Source organism: Leptopilina boulardi, unplaced genomic scaffold (assembly GCF_019393585.1).
Source record: "Leptopilina boulardi isolate dan_hultmark-lab unplaced genomic scaffold, ZJU_Lbou_2.1 LbouV2_316, whole genome shotgun sequence".
NCBI classification, from domain to species: Eukaryota; Metazoa; Arthropoda; class Insecta; order Hymenoptera; family Figitidae; genus Leptopilina; species Leptopilina boulardi.
In genome coordinates this window covers 2,675,511-2,692,601 of record NW_026137881.1, presented here as the reverse complement: position 1 = coordinate 2,692,601, position 17,091 = coordinate 2,675,511, and the positions used below count along the sequence as shown (strand labels likewise).

Sequence of the window (17,091 nt, the reverse complement as noted above, 5' to 3'; positions counted from 1 at the left end):
TGACGGATGAAAATTGAATCAATAGTAGATTAAACATTTCAATTGATGGTACGATATTGCGGTGGAAATTGTTAATAATAATGGATAAATTGAATACAAATTGTCTGTTAGTAATTTAATATATGAAAATGAATTTGACATAACATTCTCTAAATTTTGAATTTATATCATAAAAATAGAAAGTGAAAATACAATTTGTTATATTGTATGATAAATTTGAAATCATTTCTATTTTGAAATTAATAACATTCAAAAAAATAATACATAATATTTTATACTTTTAAGATTGGAACGCATGAATACTTCTCACTTGTTGAAATTTTTGCTCTCTAAATTTGAAAATTCACTGATTCAAATAGCTTCGCCTTGTGCTGCAAATTTCACACTTGTATAATCAACGACTTTATGCACTTGTGTCATAAATAACTATTGTTTATTAGAATTGTTCTTTTATCGAATTTCTATTTATCCAAATATTCATAACAGTATTTTCATTAACTGAACTCCTATTTAACAGAATTTTTGTATAACGAAATTTTTATTTAACAAAACTTATATTAAGGAGGATGGACACTCTAACATAACCTCAAAATGAAAAATTAATTTCTAATAATAATTTTTAATTTGACACCAAAAAAATTCCGATAATTTTAATATGAGAAATATTCATGCGTCTTTTAATATTTAATTAAGAATGAAATTTTTGCCAATAGTTGGTAAACATCAATAAAATCTGAAGGAGTTTATTATATATATATATTGTTTGACAAGATTCCGATAATATTACAGTCAACTCTCCTCATTAGCTTACGAACCCTATTTTATTTAATATATGAAAATAAGAATTAATTTCTAATAATAATTTTTAATTTGACACCAAAAAAATTCCGATAATTTTAATATGAGAAATATTCATGCGTCTTTTAATATTTAATTAAGAATGAAATTTTTGCCAATAGTTGGTAAACATCAATAAAATCTGAAGGAGTTTATTATATATATATATTGTTTGACAAGATTCCGATAATATTACAGTCAACTCTCCTCATTAGCTTACGAACCCTATTTTATTTAATATATGAAAATAAGAATTAATTTCTAATAATAATTTTTAATTTGACACCAAAAAAATTCCGATAATTTTAATATGAGAAATATTCATGCGTCTTTTAATATTTAATTAAGAATGAAATTTTTGCCAATAGTTGGTAAACATCAATAAAATCTGAAGGAGTTTATTATATATATATATTGTTTGACAAGATTCCGATAATATTACAGTCAACTCTCCTCATTAGCTTACGAACCCTATTTTATTTAATATATGAAAATAAGAATTAATTTCTAATAATAATTTTTAATTTGACACCAAAAAAATTCCGATAATTTTAATATGAGAAATATTCATGCGTCTTTTAATATTTAATTAAGAATGAAATTTTTGCCAATAGTTGGTAAACATCAATAAAATCTGAAGGAGTTTATTATATATATATATTGTTTGACAAGATTCCGATAATATTACAGTCAACTCTCCTCATTAGCTTACGAACCCTATTTTATTTAATATATGAAAATAAGAATTTTACAAGAAACTTTTGTTTTTAATTATTATTCAGTAATAAAACTTTTTTTTTAATTTGCAATGAATCCTTTGTAATATTCTTTCAGAAAATCTTACGTATTTTACCGTTTCAACACATAAAAGATAAATGTTTTATTTGAATCAAATATAATGGGGCGAATGAATATCCCATAAAAATCATTAGCTAGAATTTTCATTTGTACGAATTTTATTTGACATAATTTTTTTAAGAATTTTCATTTTCCGAATTAGCATTTGAGTTACTTTCTTTGTAAACGAAATTTTATTTAACATAATTTTTAGGTACCGAATTTTTATTTGACATAAATTTTATTTTAACGAATTTCTTTTTATTCACCTTTTATTTAAAAGTATTATAATTTTACTCAATTTTAATTTATCAGAATTCTCATTTAGCAGAATTTTAGTTATTTGAATTGTGTCAGAATTTTTATTTACACGAATTTTAGTTATTTGATAGAATTTCTAAAACAGCGAATTTTCATTTGATAGAAATTATAAATGGCTGAACAAAGCAAGCGTCAGAAAGATTTCGGCGCAGTTTTTTAAAATAGACCAATCAGGAATTATTAAGAAAATTGTGATTGGTTTATTTTTAAATTAGCGCCGAAATCTTTCTGACGCTTGCTTGTTCGGCCATTTGTAACTTATATCAAATGGAAATTCTCTGTTTTAGAGATTCTATCAAATAAAAATTCGTGTAAATAAAAATTCTGACACATGGAAATTCGATAGTTTAAAAATTCTGACATTATACAATTCGAATCACTAAAGTTCTGCTGAATGCGAATTTTGATGAATTAAAATTGGTTTAAATTATAATTCTATAAAATAAAAAGTTGGATAACAAAAAATTTCGTAAAAAAGAAATTATATTAAATTAAAATTTGGTACCTAAAAACTATGTTAAATAAAATTTCGTTTACAAAGAAAGTAATTCAAATACTAATTCGAAAAATGAAAATTCGTCCAAATAGAAATTCTATCAAATGAAATTCATACAAATGAAAATTCTGGCTAATGATTTTTATCAGATAATCATGCGCTCCAATATAATATATTTGAGTTAAATAAACGTATATTTGTCTCATACCCTACTAGCCTATTTTTTTAGCGTAAATAAAATTTTTTATTTAAATCAAATAAATATTTATTAGGCTGTGAAACAAATATATCACTTATCTGGGTGCATGTTTTTGTAATTAAAACACTAAAAAAAAAAATTTTTAATGACTTTTTGCAATTTATTTTCGTTTTAAAAATTTTTGATAAGGAACCTCGTTATTTATTTATTTTTTTAATTTATGAATAATCTAAGTACCAACCATAAGATTCAAGCAAAAAAAAAAAAACATTTTAAAAAAGGTTGTAAAACTTATTTGCCAAGTTTTTGCAATCTAAAATTTATATATATATATATAAGATTGAGCAAAAAACATTAGTTAGAATTTAATCAAAACTTGGAGAATCCTGCACTCTCCGTAGTTTCAAATGAAACTTTATATTTATAAAATGCTGATAATTTCCCATCGGGAAAATTACCAAAGACAATTAAATTTTTCTTTCCAACAAAAGAAAAAAAAAAGAAAAAAAACTTTCGAAACATTTATAATAACCACTTTTCACGCGGTGGAAAGTTGAAGTTTGTTTAAAAGTAAACTTTTATAAGTATACACATTGAAGAAAAATTTTTCTCTTCTTTATTATTTGACATTTTTAATTTCAACGATATTTTTTTTTTCAGTTATCATATTTTCCATAACGTAAGTCTGTCTGTGAGTGTGTGTGTGTGTGCATTTCAAATCTTATTCCAGATATAACGCGAATTATATTTCTCCAATTCACATTGCGGTTTTTGCTTTATTTTTAGACGGGAGACAGAATAATCGAAGTGGACGGAATAGATTTGCGGAATAGTACATATGAAAAAGCTGTGGAGGTGATTCAAGCCTCCGGCAATCCGGTATGTCTTCTGGTACAGTCATTGGTGCATATGGTAAGTTCTTATATAATATATTTATTATACCGAAAAAAAAATTAATTTTATTTATAATGAAAAAGGAAAGGCAAAAAACTAACGTTTTAAAGATGTATTAAATAAATATGTAATTAGATATAATTAATTATTAGTTTATTATTTATTAATACGAAGAATTAATTAAATCGTGAATTTCAAAAAGGTGGCTTAACTCTAAAATCCGTAAGAGTCATTTTCACTATTAATTTCTTATGCAAAAATGACTCTTATGCTTTTTTGAGTTGAGCCCTTTTCGAAAACGATTCAATTCAAAAATAATAATATTTTATATAACTTCCCTGAAGTCGGCTTCGACGCTCAGCGCCGAAAATTGTTTTTCGCAGAATCAAAAATTTCAAATTATTTTGTTTTTAATTTTTCAATTCAAATAATACCTTGAAAAATACTTCTCAAGGCATTGTGTGGACCAAAAATCTTTTTAAATATGTTTTGATAGTTTTGATTCTGCGAAAAACAATTTTTGGCACTTAGCGTTGAAGCCAACTTCAGGGAGGTTTTATATAATGCAATAACATTATAAATTATTTATTTAAGGGTGAATCCATTATATTTCGACCAGAGTTGTTGCGGCCAATTTTTTTTTAAATTCTAATATTTTTAATGTAGGGTAATGTATCCATGAGTGGACCACCTTTCCGATTTTTATGAAACCAAATGCGAAATATTAAACTATTGGTTTTAACTAATAAATAACACCCTAAAAACATTTTTAGTGTGAATACCCATGTAAATCGACGCATTAAAAAATTACACTATAAGGGTTTTTAGGGTCGTTGATTACGAATCTAAAGTCAGTTTTTAAAAATTTAAAATGGCGGATCCAATATGGCGGACGACTTTTTAAAAACTCAATGCAATTAGCTTGAAACTAGTTACTTGGGGGTTTATGGGGTAGTTAATTGCGAATCTGAAGTCAGTTTTTAAAAATTCAAAATGGCGAATCCAATATGGCGGATGTCTTTTTGAAAATCTAATGCAATTCGCTTGAAACTTGTTACTCAGGGGTTTTTGGGGTCGCTGATTGCAAATCTGAAGTCAGTTTTCAAAAACTAAAAATGTCGGATCCAATATGGCGTATGACTTTTTGAAAACCTAAAGCAAAGCGCATGAAACTTGTTTTCGGGGGTTTTTGGGGTCGCTGATGGCGAAACTGAAGTCAGTTTTCAAAAATTCAAAATTTTACATGTATCCCGTCGGATCCAATATGGCGTAAGATTTTTAAAATCTTTTTAAAATCTTATGCAATTCGCTTGAAACTTGTTACTCGGGGTTTTTTAAGATGATTTGGTAGCCTTGAAAAAGGCTGATTGTTATAGTTGCTGATTACAAATATCAAGTTTGTTTTTTAAAAGTGGAAATGGCGGATCGTAAGTAAAATTCCATTTTTAGTTGTGATAAGCGGCGAAACACTTTCTTGCTGGCAATAGGCAGCGTTGAACATTGCAAGTTTTACAAATTCAGGATGTTCGCTTTTGGTCAGCTTTTGTACTACAATGAGCACATATTGGATCCACATTTTGAATTTTAAAAAACTAACATTGGATTCGTAACCAGCGACCCGAAAACCCCCGAGTAACAAGTTTTAAACAAATTTCGTGGATTTTTAAAATTTTTCTGACGCCATATTGGATACGCCATTTTGAATTTTCAAAAACTGACTTCAGATTCGTAATCAAAGACCCCAAAAACCCCCGAGTAACAAGTTTCAAACGAATTGCATTAGATTTTCAAAAAGTCGTCCGCCATTTCGAATTTTTAAAAACTGATTTCAGATTCGTAATCAGCGACCCCAAAAACCCCCGAGTAACAATTTTCAAGTGAATTGCATTAAGTTTTGAAAAAGGCGTCCGCCATATTGGATCCGCCATTTTGAATTTTTAAAAACAGACTTCAGATTCGTAATCAGCCACCCCGAAAACCTCCGAGTACAAAATATCGGTTTCCTTTTTACCTAAATTTTCTGTAATGAATTTTTTTTCCAAAATAATGAGTTTTTTGAAAATTATTTATTTATAATTGTTTATAATTTTTGCGTAAATATTGTTACTTTTATTTTCGTTTCATTCAATAATGTGCTCTCATTCACTTAAAAAAAATTAATGAATATTGCTTAAAAAACAGTAAGAAAAGTTGTAAATAAAATAGGTGGTAATCTGGGTTACCTCTGTGCCGCAAAAGGTTAAGCTATGAGCTGAGAGCGAATCAAATTATTTGGTTGTCGCAACCAAATTTTGGTTAGGGCAACAAACGATCATTTGGTTTTTTAGACCAAACTATTTTGTTATGTTAACCAAATTATTTTGTTGTCGAAACCAAATTTTTGTTGGAATTTAAAAATGTTTAACCAAATAATTTTGTTTGCAATTACTAAATTTTTTTTCTCATCTATAGCTGAGGAAGAAAATTCCTATGTGTATTATAGTTTTTAAATTTCCTTCACTGCAAAAAATTATTTGAGTAAATAAAAAGGTGGTCCACTCATAGATACATTCCCCTATATTTTTTATAAATATAATCTAGAAATTTTCAACTTACAACGTGAACTTACAACAATACAACTACAACATATATTTTTAATTATAGTTATTTTTCTATAAAATTTGTAAATATGTTTTAAATTGAATACTGCTCAATATTAAGTATTCTTTTAAATGTATTTTTATATTGTTGTATTGATTTTTTAATTTAATAATTATATAAATATGAAAAATAATACCTTTAATGTTGGGGTTTTGAGCCTTGTATAAGACTTTTCTAAAAATAGGTTACAACGACTTAGGGGTGAAATATAATTTGATTGACCCAATAGAATTTTTTTAATTGTGACTTACATAATTATAATTTTAATTCATCGAAGGCCGATATCACCAACTTTAATTAAAATAATAATCTATAATAATAATAAAAATTTTAAAAACAAAATAATAATAATAATAATAATAACTTTTGTCATGATTAAAGAAAAGTAATTACCGTTTAAAATAATTTACTAAATTTGCGACCTGTTAGCAAATTATATTAATATATTATAATTGTCAATGGAATATAACCTCAAAACGAAAAGGTTTACTTTACCCAAGTATATCTCTAAATTTGAATCAGTGGAATTTCACTGGAAACCAGTGTATTTAAGACACAAATATTATAAATTTTCACAGGGTACTTTACTACATTCACATTTTTTGTCATTTTTTACAGTTTTTTTATTTATAGTATTTTTTCACAAAAAAAATTTTGTATTTGATTTATTTACTTCTTATAAAATATAAGAGAAGAAATAAACACTTTCCACTGTGGTAAACAAAAAAAAGAAAGAACTAAAAGAAAGATATATTCCACTATGATTAAGGCCATGTGGGCAAAGGACGTTTTTTTGTGGTTTCCAACTTTCTCTGAAATAAATAATGATTTCGGATTAAAATATTCAAGACTTGATAAAGGAGGGTGCAAAGCATAGAGCTGTTCTTCACTTAACGTAAAAATAATAAAAATAAAGCAATAAATAGTAAAATAATGTATTATATCATAGTTGAATCAGCTGCCACTTGCTCGAATTGGCGCTGTTTACTGGAGCAGTGACACACTCAAGCAACGTCTGTGTATGCATCGCCATCTTTCTTATCATTTTCGTTTAAAAATTAAACTTTTTAATCTTAGATTTTAAATAATTTAACGCAAAATTAAGTTTTTTTTAAAAGAGCGCGGTGCATTGTACCCAAATATATCAACCCTCAAAATTTTAGCCTAAAATCTCTTTTCATTTTAGACAAAATTGGAATATTGCAAAACACATTTTCCCATGGTCACGTGGGTTTCCCCACATGCCGTTAAAGATGATTGGTCAAGAAAGTGCCTAACAAATTGTTATTAAATTCTACTTTTAGGAAACGCTAAGAAAATATTATTCTTTTTATTCAAACTTGTGTTAAATTGAATATAAATGCTGTCTTCATACGTTTTTTTAATTTAAAAAAATTTTATGTAAATCGTTTGTCACCGTTAAAAGTTGGTTCACGTAAAAAAAAAAAATATATATATATACCAAAACCAATGTGAGAAAAATAAAAGACCGATTTTAAATTCTAAACGAGTATCGGAACTTTCAAGTTTTCAAAGACCCGTGGAATTTAGAACTCTGCTGAATTGTGGAAAAAACAAAGCTCATTTAAAACTCCACTTTCGTGCAGAGTTGCTTTCCAAAAGAGTTTGATTTATTTTTATATAGGACGGCTTTAAAGTGACATACTTCTTAAAGTTTGAAATATATATTTTTCGCAAACAGTGACGTTAAAACTTTTTCAAATAAATTAGTTTATTGCCTTCTCTCTGCTGATTCTTTTCATTCTAAAGAGGATCAAAACCTTTTTTAAATTATTCTATATCCTGATGTTAAATTTATATCTATATATATATATATTGTACTTTTCTTTTCGTTGCGCTTATAATTAAAAAAAAGGAATAAAAAGAAAAAATACTTTACATAGTTCAACAAAATGATGAAGTCTTTTACTTCTTTATATTTATATATGTATATATATATATTTCAAACAAAAAAATATTCCTTAAGTTAAAGAAATTTTTTCCTGAAGCAAAGAAATATTTTTTCTCTCCCTCTCTTTGAATCAAGGAAAGAATTTTTTTTAATAGAAATATATTTAAAAAAGTAATATTTATAAATCAAAAAAATGGAACTTATTTTTTATCTTCTTTTTTCATAAAATAATTTACGAAATTTTTGTGAGAAAAAAAAGTATAATTATTCTTTACAGGAAGATGTGGATCAATCACGTTCAAGAGTGGAATTCGTTAAACAATATTCTGAGAAAAAATCTGAACCTACTCAACGCAGTTCAATGCGCAAGTAATTAAAAAAAATATATATTTCTAATTTATATATAAATGTAGAATGTGTTATTTTTTTTTTGTTTATTAAAAACGAGATTTTAAAAGTGGTTTATATACATTTCAAGAAACATGCGGATCGTATTGTGCACACAAAACAATCTTTTAAAGGCAACCTTTCTCATTTTGCTGGAAAAAAAAATTCTCTGACTTTACGATTTACTGAATCATAAAAGCTTTTCCCCATTGCCGTGATTATAGTCGTGATTGAAAACGAAAAAAAAAATTCAAACCCAGAATTCATATTCTCTTTTTCCTGAGAGTTGTTATTTATACTGGATTTTGTCACGAGTGATTTATTAATTTTATAATTTCAATTAATTAATTTTTTTTAAGTTTTAATGAAATTAATTTATAACTAGCGATGTATTCCTCGCTCGCTAACGCTCCCTCGATTATAGTTGTAGGGGAATAGTGTCAGGGTTGGACACTTGGCTTTTTTTAAATAAGAACACTAGCGCCACCTGTGTGCGTACGTGACGAATCTTCTAGTAGTATAACCTAACTTTTTGTGGCATTACATTTTAGGAGAATCAAAAGTAGCGTCTCTTGTGACTTCGGTGCAATCGAAGAGACAAAAAAAGTTTTGTTTGACTTGTGAATAAACCTAAAAAATGTGTAAAAAAAGCAAGAATTCGGAAAGATAAGCTTATTGAATGTATTGTGGGGTACATAATTTAAGAAGAAAAAAAGTGAAAAATCGAATCGCGACACATGTCTGGTTATGGTTAGCACAATTCGAAAATGATGCTTCTAGTTAGGGTTGGACACTTTATACAGTTAGGGTTGGACACCCATATTAATTATGAATTTGACGCAATTTATAAATAAATTTTATTTTATTGATATTTCAGTGCAAAATTGTGCCAAAGATATTAGAAAAATAACACTTAAATTGTATAAATTTTGTTCATCATTTCATTGAGTTATTTGGAACAATAAAGCGTTATTTTTTATAATTTGAGTTCATTCCTTTTTTAAACCCATGAAGCTTTACAAGTTGTAAACAATAAGTAAAGATAAACATGAAAAAATAAGAATAAAAAACATTACAAATGTTATTTTACGTTTTTACCAATAATGCGTTTCGATTTTCAAAAAGTGTCCAACCCTGACTGAAAAGTCCAACCCTGACTAGATTTTTTTTTTTAATGTTTATAACTTTTTTAATTTTGGACCAATCAATTTACGGTCCACAGCAAAAGTGTTCCTCTTTTGTAGATCTTTCCACCCATATACCACAATTGACTGAATTTATCTAAACAAAATATTTATAAACAAAAAACCAAAACTGTGTCCAACCCTGACACAATTCCCCTACTTATTGTTGTTTACTTATTGTAGTTTATGTATATTATATATATATAATTTATGTTTTAAATTAATATATTATTAATATTGTATAAAATTTATCTTAATTTTGATCAGTATCATTGAAGGATGAAATAACAATTGTTAAATGTTTTAATTTATTATAATTATAACAACAATATTAATTATATTATATTATATTGCTGTAAATTGCCCCACAAAGACATGGAGATTTTGCAAATTTTTTTGAAAAATATTCATAATAAATCGAAAAACCTTTTAAAATAAGAAATGTTAAAATTATTAAGTTAAAAACAATTGATTTCAATGACACTTAAAATTAGGCACAATATTATAGGTTCCTAACTAAAAATTTTAAAAAACAACAATAAATAATAAAAAAAACCATAAAAAATTGGTTAAAAATTGTTTATCAGTAACTTTTTAAAAATAGAGTAATTTTAAAGGTATATATCCAAAAATTCGTAAAAAATTGCATAAAATTGCAAAATAACCTTTTTTGGGATGATAATGCAAAATAACCCTTTTTCGGGTGTTAAAATTGAAAAAACATGTTGCAAAAAAAAGTATGTAAGATTTTCTAAAAGCATATGGCAAAGTATTTTGTTTAATTTAAAAATAAGTGGAAATAGATTTTCTAAGGACGGTGTCGAGGTCACGGTGTCGGTGTCGTTTTTGGAAATATGTTAACTTAATATAATAAAAGATTTCTATAATGAAAAGGTATTTCGAAATTTATTTTCGACCCAAAACAGTATTTATTCGAATCTAAAGTATGAAAGTGAATAAAAACTTCATTCCAGGATAATTCCAAATCGATCCGTTTTATTCCAAAGATAAATTTTTAACTCTGAAATTTCAATTCCGAATCAATCAGTTTCCAATTAAATTGGATTGATTCGGAATAAAATTTTAGGATTCAAAAGGATTCAAATCCGGCTTCAGAATCAAAGAGATTGATTTGAATAAAGAAAATTTAAAATATAATACAAAATTTCGGATAAATTTATTATTTGAGTCAATGAAATGGTATTTGTTTAAAATACAAAAATTATTAGTTCAAATACAGTTTATTTGATTAAAATAAAAATTATTTGGTTCAAGTAAATATTTATTTGATAATAGTCATAAGTAACCGATTATTTGAATCAAATAAATTTTGCTATCAAATTAATTATTTTTATCTAATTCGCATATTTAAAGAGTGTTTCAGAAACAAATTTTGGAATACCTTGAAATAATTCTTATAAAAAACTGATTAAACATTAATGCAATTTTTTTTGTCAATGTAATTTTCATAATTTTCAGATTTTATAAATAAATTTATTTTTTACAACGAAATAATTTTTTTATTATATACCAATTATAATTTTGACAGTTTTCAAAAAAAGCAAATAAATAATGAATTTATAAATAATAATTATTTTTAAATTTATAATAATAAAAAAAATTAATATATTTACTTTATTTATAAATAATATAAAATAAAACTTCAATTAAATGGAAAAATAGAACTTAATTTCTTTTTTGTTAAGTAGAAAATAAATAGAACATATATATAAAAGGAAAAATTTTTCTACAATAAATAAATCAATGTCACATTGTGTATCTTAGATCTTCTATGAAGAAGTCTATTCGTAAGAAAGCTCCATCACCACCAGGGGAATCCCAAATCATTCGGGAGATCACAGAAGAAGAACCACGAGAACCAGCAAAACCAGTACCAACACGAAAATACTCATCGGATGAAAGTTCCGAAGAAGAAGACGCTCGCGAATTAGAGGGAAATGTTTATACAAAAGCTGGCGTTGAAGTGAGTATTTTTTTTACATTCTCATCATAGTATGCTGAGAATTGTTTTTTTTTTAAATAATTTATTAATTTATTAAAGAAAATGCAATCCTCAGTAAAAATGATTTAAAAAAAAAAAAATAATTTACCCACACTTAAATTAGAAAATTTATAATTATTTAATTGTTAGATTTTTCGCGAAATAAAGAATACCCTCTCTCTTTCTTTAAAAAATACGGGCTTTTTTCTGAAGATAATAAATCCGTTTGCTCTTCGTTCTTTATATTGTTCACGAACAAAAGAATGTGCCTTTGATTTAAAGGAATTAGATCCTTCGGGACATTCGTTTTCTCTATGGCTAAAATTAATCAAATTCCTTTGTTTTCAAAATTATTATAATTAAAATAATAGTCTCTATACAGAACAATTAAAAAAAATGTTGAAAAAAATATTATTAAATATTTATAAATTGAAAAATTTGTAAATTTTCTTTGTTAAATAAATATTTAACTAATTTTGTATTACAAATAATAATTATTAGGTATAATAAGTTATTTTATGACTCAGTTTTTATATTATAATGTTTTATACGATAAATGTTCAATTTATTATAGTTTCAGGATGAATAGCAAAATTTTTCATGACAGGGAAAAATGTTGAATGCCACTTTATGCATAATATATATTTTGAGTCTTGAGTCGTTTGGGGTCATTATCTCAACTCTTTCCATTGTGTGTGTGTGCGTTATAAAAGTTTGCATTTTATGAAGTCTGATAACTACTTTTCATTGTTCATTATATACCAAATATTCCCAAAGTTTTTTTTTTTTTTTTTTTGATTATCATTCTTCAACAATAAACTATTATAAAGTTCAGAACTATGCAACATTTTTCAGGAATTCAATTTCTTTTTTTTTTAATCATAAATTTATACATATAGGATGTCTACTATTTTTGGTATGAAAAAATAACCGATTTTTTTTCTGGTTTATTTCACGCGTTAAAAATTCACTGAATTTTTATTTAACAACAGTTTTGTTTGCCGGAATCAGAATATTGATAACATTGAAATACCACATGCAACATAATTTTTATTCAATTGTTTTATTTTATTTTCTATTTTATTTTATTTTTATTATATTATTTTTTTATTCTTAGTATATTTTATTATAAATAAATTTATTAAAATATTCTATTGCTTCAAATTTTGGGACGCATGATTATGTTCTAAAAGTCGTTAAAATTTTCATTTTATGGAATTTGCAGAATTTTTATCAAAACTATTTTCTATATTACCAAATTTGTACATAACCGAAAATTCTATTTATAGAATTTTTATTTGCTGGAATTTTCATTTTACATAATAGGTATTTAAAAGAATTTTTATTGGGTTTAATTTCGTTGCATAAAATTTTCTTTCAGATGAATTTTCATTTGTACGAATTATTATTTGATATAATTTCCATATAACCGTAATTTTTTATATTTTTATTTTTCAAAAAAAAATTTTTTAACATCAGACGGTAAGGTAGATTTCTGTGTCGGTAATTTTTGTATTTTTATTTTAAAAACTGTTTTACCATCAGTCGGCAAGGTAGATTTTTTGAAAAGATATTTTTTTTACAAAATATCATTTAACAGAATTTCTAATTGATAGAATTTTCATTTGTCCAATATTGCAAATGGCCGAACAAACAATCGATAAAAAGATTTCGGCGCGATTTTTAAAATCAACCAATCACAATTTTATGGATAATTTTTGATTGGTTGATTTTGAAAATCGCGCCGATATCTTTCTGTCGATTGTTTGTTTGGACATTTGAAATTTCGGACAAATGAAAATTCTATCAATTAGAAATTCTGTTAAATGATTTTTCGGTTAAGTAAAAATCATGTAGTATGAAAAATCGGTTATATGGAAATTATATCAAATAATAATTCGTACAAATGAAATCTGAAAGAAAATTTTATGCAACGAAATTAAAACCAATAAAAATTCTTTTAAATGCCTATTATGTTAAGTAAAAATTCGACCAAATAAAAATTCGAAGAAATAAAAATTCTGTGAAGTGAATTTTCGGTTATATAAAAATTTTGTAATATAGAAAATCGTTTTGATGAAAATTCTGCAAAATACGAATTCGAGCAAATCAAAATTGGGCTCAAAAATAATTATGACAAATGAAATTCCATAAATTAAAAATTCTAACCAATTATTTTTACAATACTTTACTTTTTACAATACTTTTGGTAAAAATGAAATTTTCATTAAACGCAATTTTTATTTACTGGAGTTCTTAATGCAAAAAAAAGATTTATTTTTTTATTACTTTTTTTTTGACTCGAAGTAATCGATAACTTTTTTGTTATTATTTAAAATACGACCGTGCGAAAAAATCCTAATTCTCATTAAAATAATTACTATTTTAGCGAATTTTCGGGACGCACGAATATTTCCCACATTAGACCTGACGGAATTTATTTTGGTGTCGAATTAAGAATTCTCGAATTTTTATTTAGTAGAATTTCACTTTTAAAAAAACCCTCGTTTTCCAAAAAATTTTAACTCAATTTATCAATTATTTTTTGAGAAAATCTGCAAAGAATTTTATATAATTCATTCTTAAAAAGTTCGTATAAAAAAAAAATTTACACGAGAAAAATTCCATAAACTATACTTCATTTTTCAGATTTCGAGGAAAAGTGCTGGTAATGTAAAACGAACGAAAGCGGAAATTGAAGCTGATCCTGAAGAAGAGGATGATTTCGGATATACAAACAGTGAGAAAATGTGTTTCTTTATAATTTAATAGAAAGAAAATTTTCCTCCTTTATATAAGATTTTCTTTTCGAATTTCTTAAAATAGACTGAAGGAAAAAAATATTTTTTCAACTCTCAATTATTAAAGGAAGAGAATAGCTTTTTATTAAGACAATTTATATATAATACTTTAATTTTTTATACAAAATTATTTAAAATCAATTATATGGAAATTTGTACATTATCTTATTTTAAATATTTTTCTATTTTTTAAATTATTGATAAAAAATGTTTAAAAAATCTCTCGTTGAAAAATCAATATTTGCTTATTAAAAATCTATTATTTCTTCGTATAGGCAAAGTTCAGAAAAAATATCACAATCTGGGACCAACAGTCGTAATGGTCAAATTAGAGAAAAACAGACGTGGATTAGGAATTTCAATAGCTGGTCATAAGGATAGAAATAAAATGGCAGTCTTTATATGTGGTTTAAATCCAAAAGGAGCCGCTTTTCAAAACGGTGGACTAAAAATTGGAGATGAAATATTGGAGGTAGGTGAACAAAAATTTTTTTATCAAGAATTAATATTCGATTTTGTTTTAAAAATTTCAATTTTAATATTTAAAATTATGATAATTCTTAATTCCCTAAAAATTGTCTAAAAATATATTATTTATCTGAATTGACATTTGACAGGAATACCATAAAATTGATTTTCAATTCAATTTGCATTCAATCCAATTATAACTGAATTGTTATTTAAATATAGAAAAGTTAATTTTTAATATGTACAGAACGAAATTAAATAATTTCCTTAAAAATTAAAACATTCCTTCTATTTGTACTCTTTCTTATCTTATAAAAAAAATCAATAAGGTTTCCAATCTATGTAAAGTTGCTGAAGATGTAATACGTATATAAATTCTGCATCTTTATTGACAGGTTTTTTTTTAATACATTCTCTCAATCAGTTGTTATGACTGTACGTGACATTTTTGAAGTAAGCCACTTCCGCTTCTCAGCAAATGATCAATGATACCAATATAATAAGTGTACAACATGTGGTAAATATAATCTCACTTTGTCAAAGTACATTGATATCATTTACTATATCTATATACTGAGAAGCGGAAGTGAAAACAAATGAAAGAATTTCTAAAATCTTCAGCATAGTTTGTACAGTGAGAAACTTATTGAATTTTTGGGACGCATTAATAAGTTCTAAAAATCAATTGATATGATTTTCATTTAATAGCATTTTATTAGATATAATTTTCATTGAACCTTTCTGTTTGGAATTTTGCAATTTCAGATAAAAGAAAATTGTATTAATTAGAAATTCTGTTAAATGATTTTTCGGTTAAGTATAAATTTTGTAGTAGGATAAAATATCGGTTATATGGAAATTCTATAAAATAATAATTCGAACAAATTAAAATTCATCTGAAAGAAAATTCTATCCAATTGAATTCTTCCTAATAAAAATTCATTAAAATGGATAGTATGTTAAATAAAGATTTGGGAAATTAAAAATTATGGCAAATGAAAATTCGAGCAAATAAAATTTTGTGAAGTGAATATTTGATTATAAAAAAATTCTGCAATATAGGAAATCGGTTTAACGGCATGTGGGAGAAACCCACGTGACCTAGTATGAGAAAATGTGTTTTCTTAGGCAGACTATTTCATTGCAATTTCTTGTACAAAATACACCTAAAAGTGTAGAAAAAAATTGACAGCCAGATCCGAGTAGAGGAACACGCCTATTAGCACCCATAAAGCATTTTCCGTTATAGGAAAATTGACAAAAAAATTAAATGTTTCTTAGGCAGACTATTTCATTGCAATTTCTTGCACAAAATACACCTAAAAGTGTAGGAAAAAATTGATACCCTGATAAAAGTAGAGGAAGACATTTATTACCACTATTGAGTCCAGAACGGTCATAAAAAAATCTGCAAAAAAAATTCATTTTTTCTTAGGCAGACGATTTTATTTCAAATTCTTGCACAAAATACACCTAAAAGTGTAAAAAAAAATTGACAGCCCGATCCGAGTAAAGGAACACGCTTATTAGCACCCTTAAAGCACATTCCGTCACGGAAAAATTGACAATAAAATTCAATTTTTCTTAGGCAGACTATTTTATTGCAATTTCTTGCACAAAATACACCGAAAAGTGTAGAAAAAAATTAACAGCCCGATCCGAGTAGAGGAACACGCCTATTAGCACCCTTAACGGCAAGTGGGGAAACCCACGTGACCATGGGAAAATGTGTTTTGCAATATTCCAATTTTGTCTAAAATGAAAAAAGATTTTAGGCTAAAATTTTGAGGGTTGATAGATTTGGGTACAATGCACCGCGTTCTTCTCCTAAAAAAACTTAATTTTGCGTTAAATTATTTAAAAACTAAGATTAAAAAGTTTAATTTTTAAACGATAATGACAAGAAAGATGGCGGCGCATACACAGACGTTGCTTGAATGTGTCAGTGATGCAGTAAACAGCGCCAATTCGAGCAAGTGACCGCTAAATCAACTATGATATAATACATTATTTTACTATTTATTGCTTTATTTTTATTATTTTTACGTTTAGTGAAGAACAGCCCTATGCTTTGCACTCTCCTTTATCAAGCCTTGAATATTTTAACCCGAAA

At 25.8% G+C, this 17,091-nt stretch overlaps 2 protein-coding genes across 9 annotated transcripts in view; one reads left to right on the top strand and one right to left on the bottom strand.

The window, feature by feature from the left end:
• LOC127283992 (putative ankyrin repeat protein RF_0381) overlaps positions 1–17,091 on the bottom strand; it is a 316,254-nt gene that overhangs the window by 284,294 nt on the left and 14,869 nt on the right. The window lies entirely within an intron of this gene.
• The window catches only part of LOC127283991 (inactivation-no-after-potential D protein), a 95,112-nt gene that overhangs the window by 65,640 nt on the left and 12,381 nt on the right, over positions 1–17,091 (top strand). For all 3 annotated transcript variants that reach the window (XM_051309223.1, XM_051309222.1, XM_051309224.1), the window contains 5 exons: positions 3,477–3,602; positions 8,414–8,505; positions 11,493–11,691; positions 14,359–14,449; positions 14,786–14,982. In XM_051309223.1, coding sequence (XP_051165180.1) covers positions 3,477–3,602; positions 8,414–8,505; positions 11,493–11,691; positions 14,359–14,449; positions 14,786–14,982 — 705 coding nt within the window. The remainder of the gene's footprint in view (positions 1–3,476; positions 3,603–8,413; positions 8,506–11,492; positions 11,692–14,358; positions 14,450–14,785; positions 14,983–17,091) is intronic.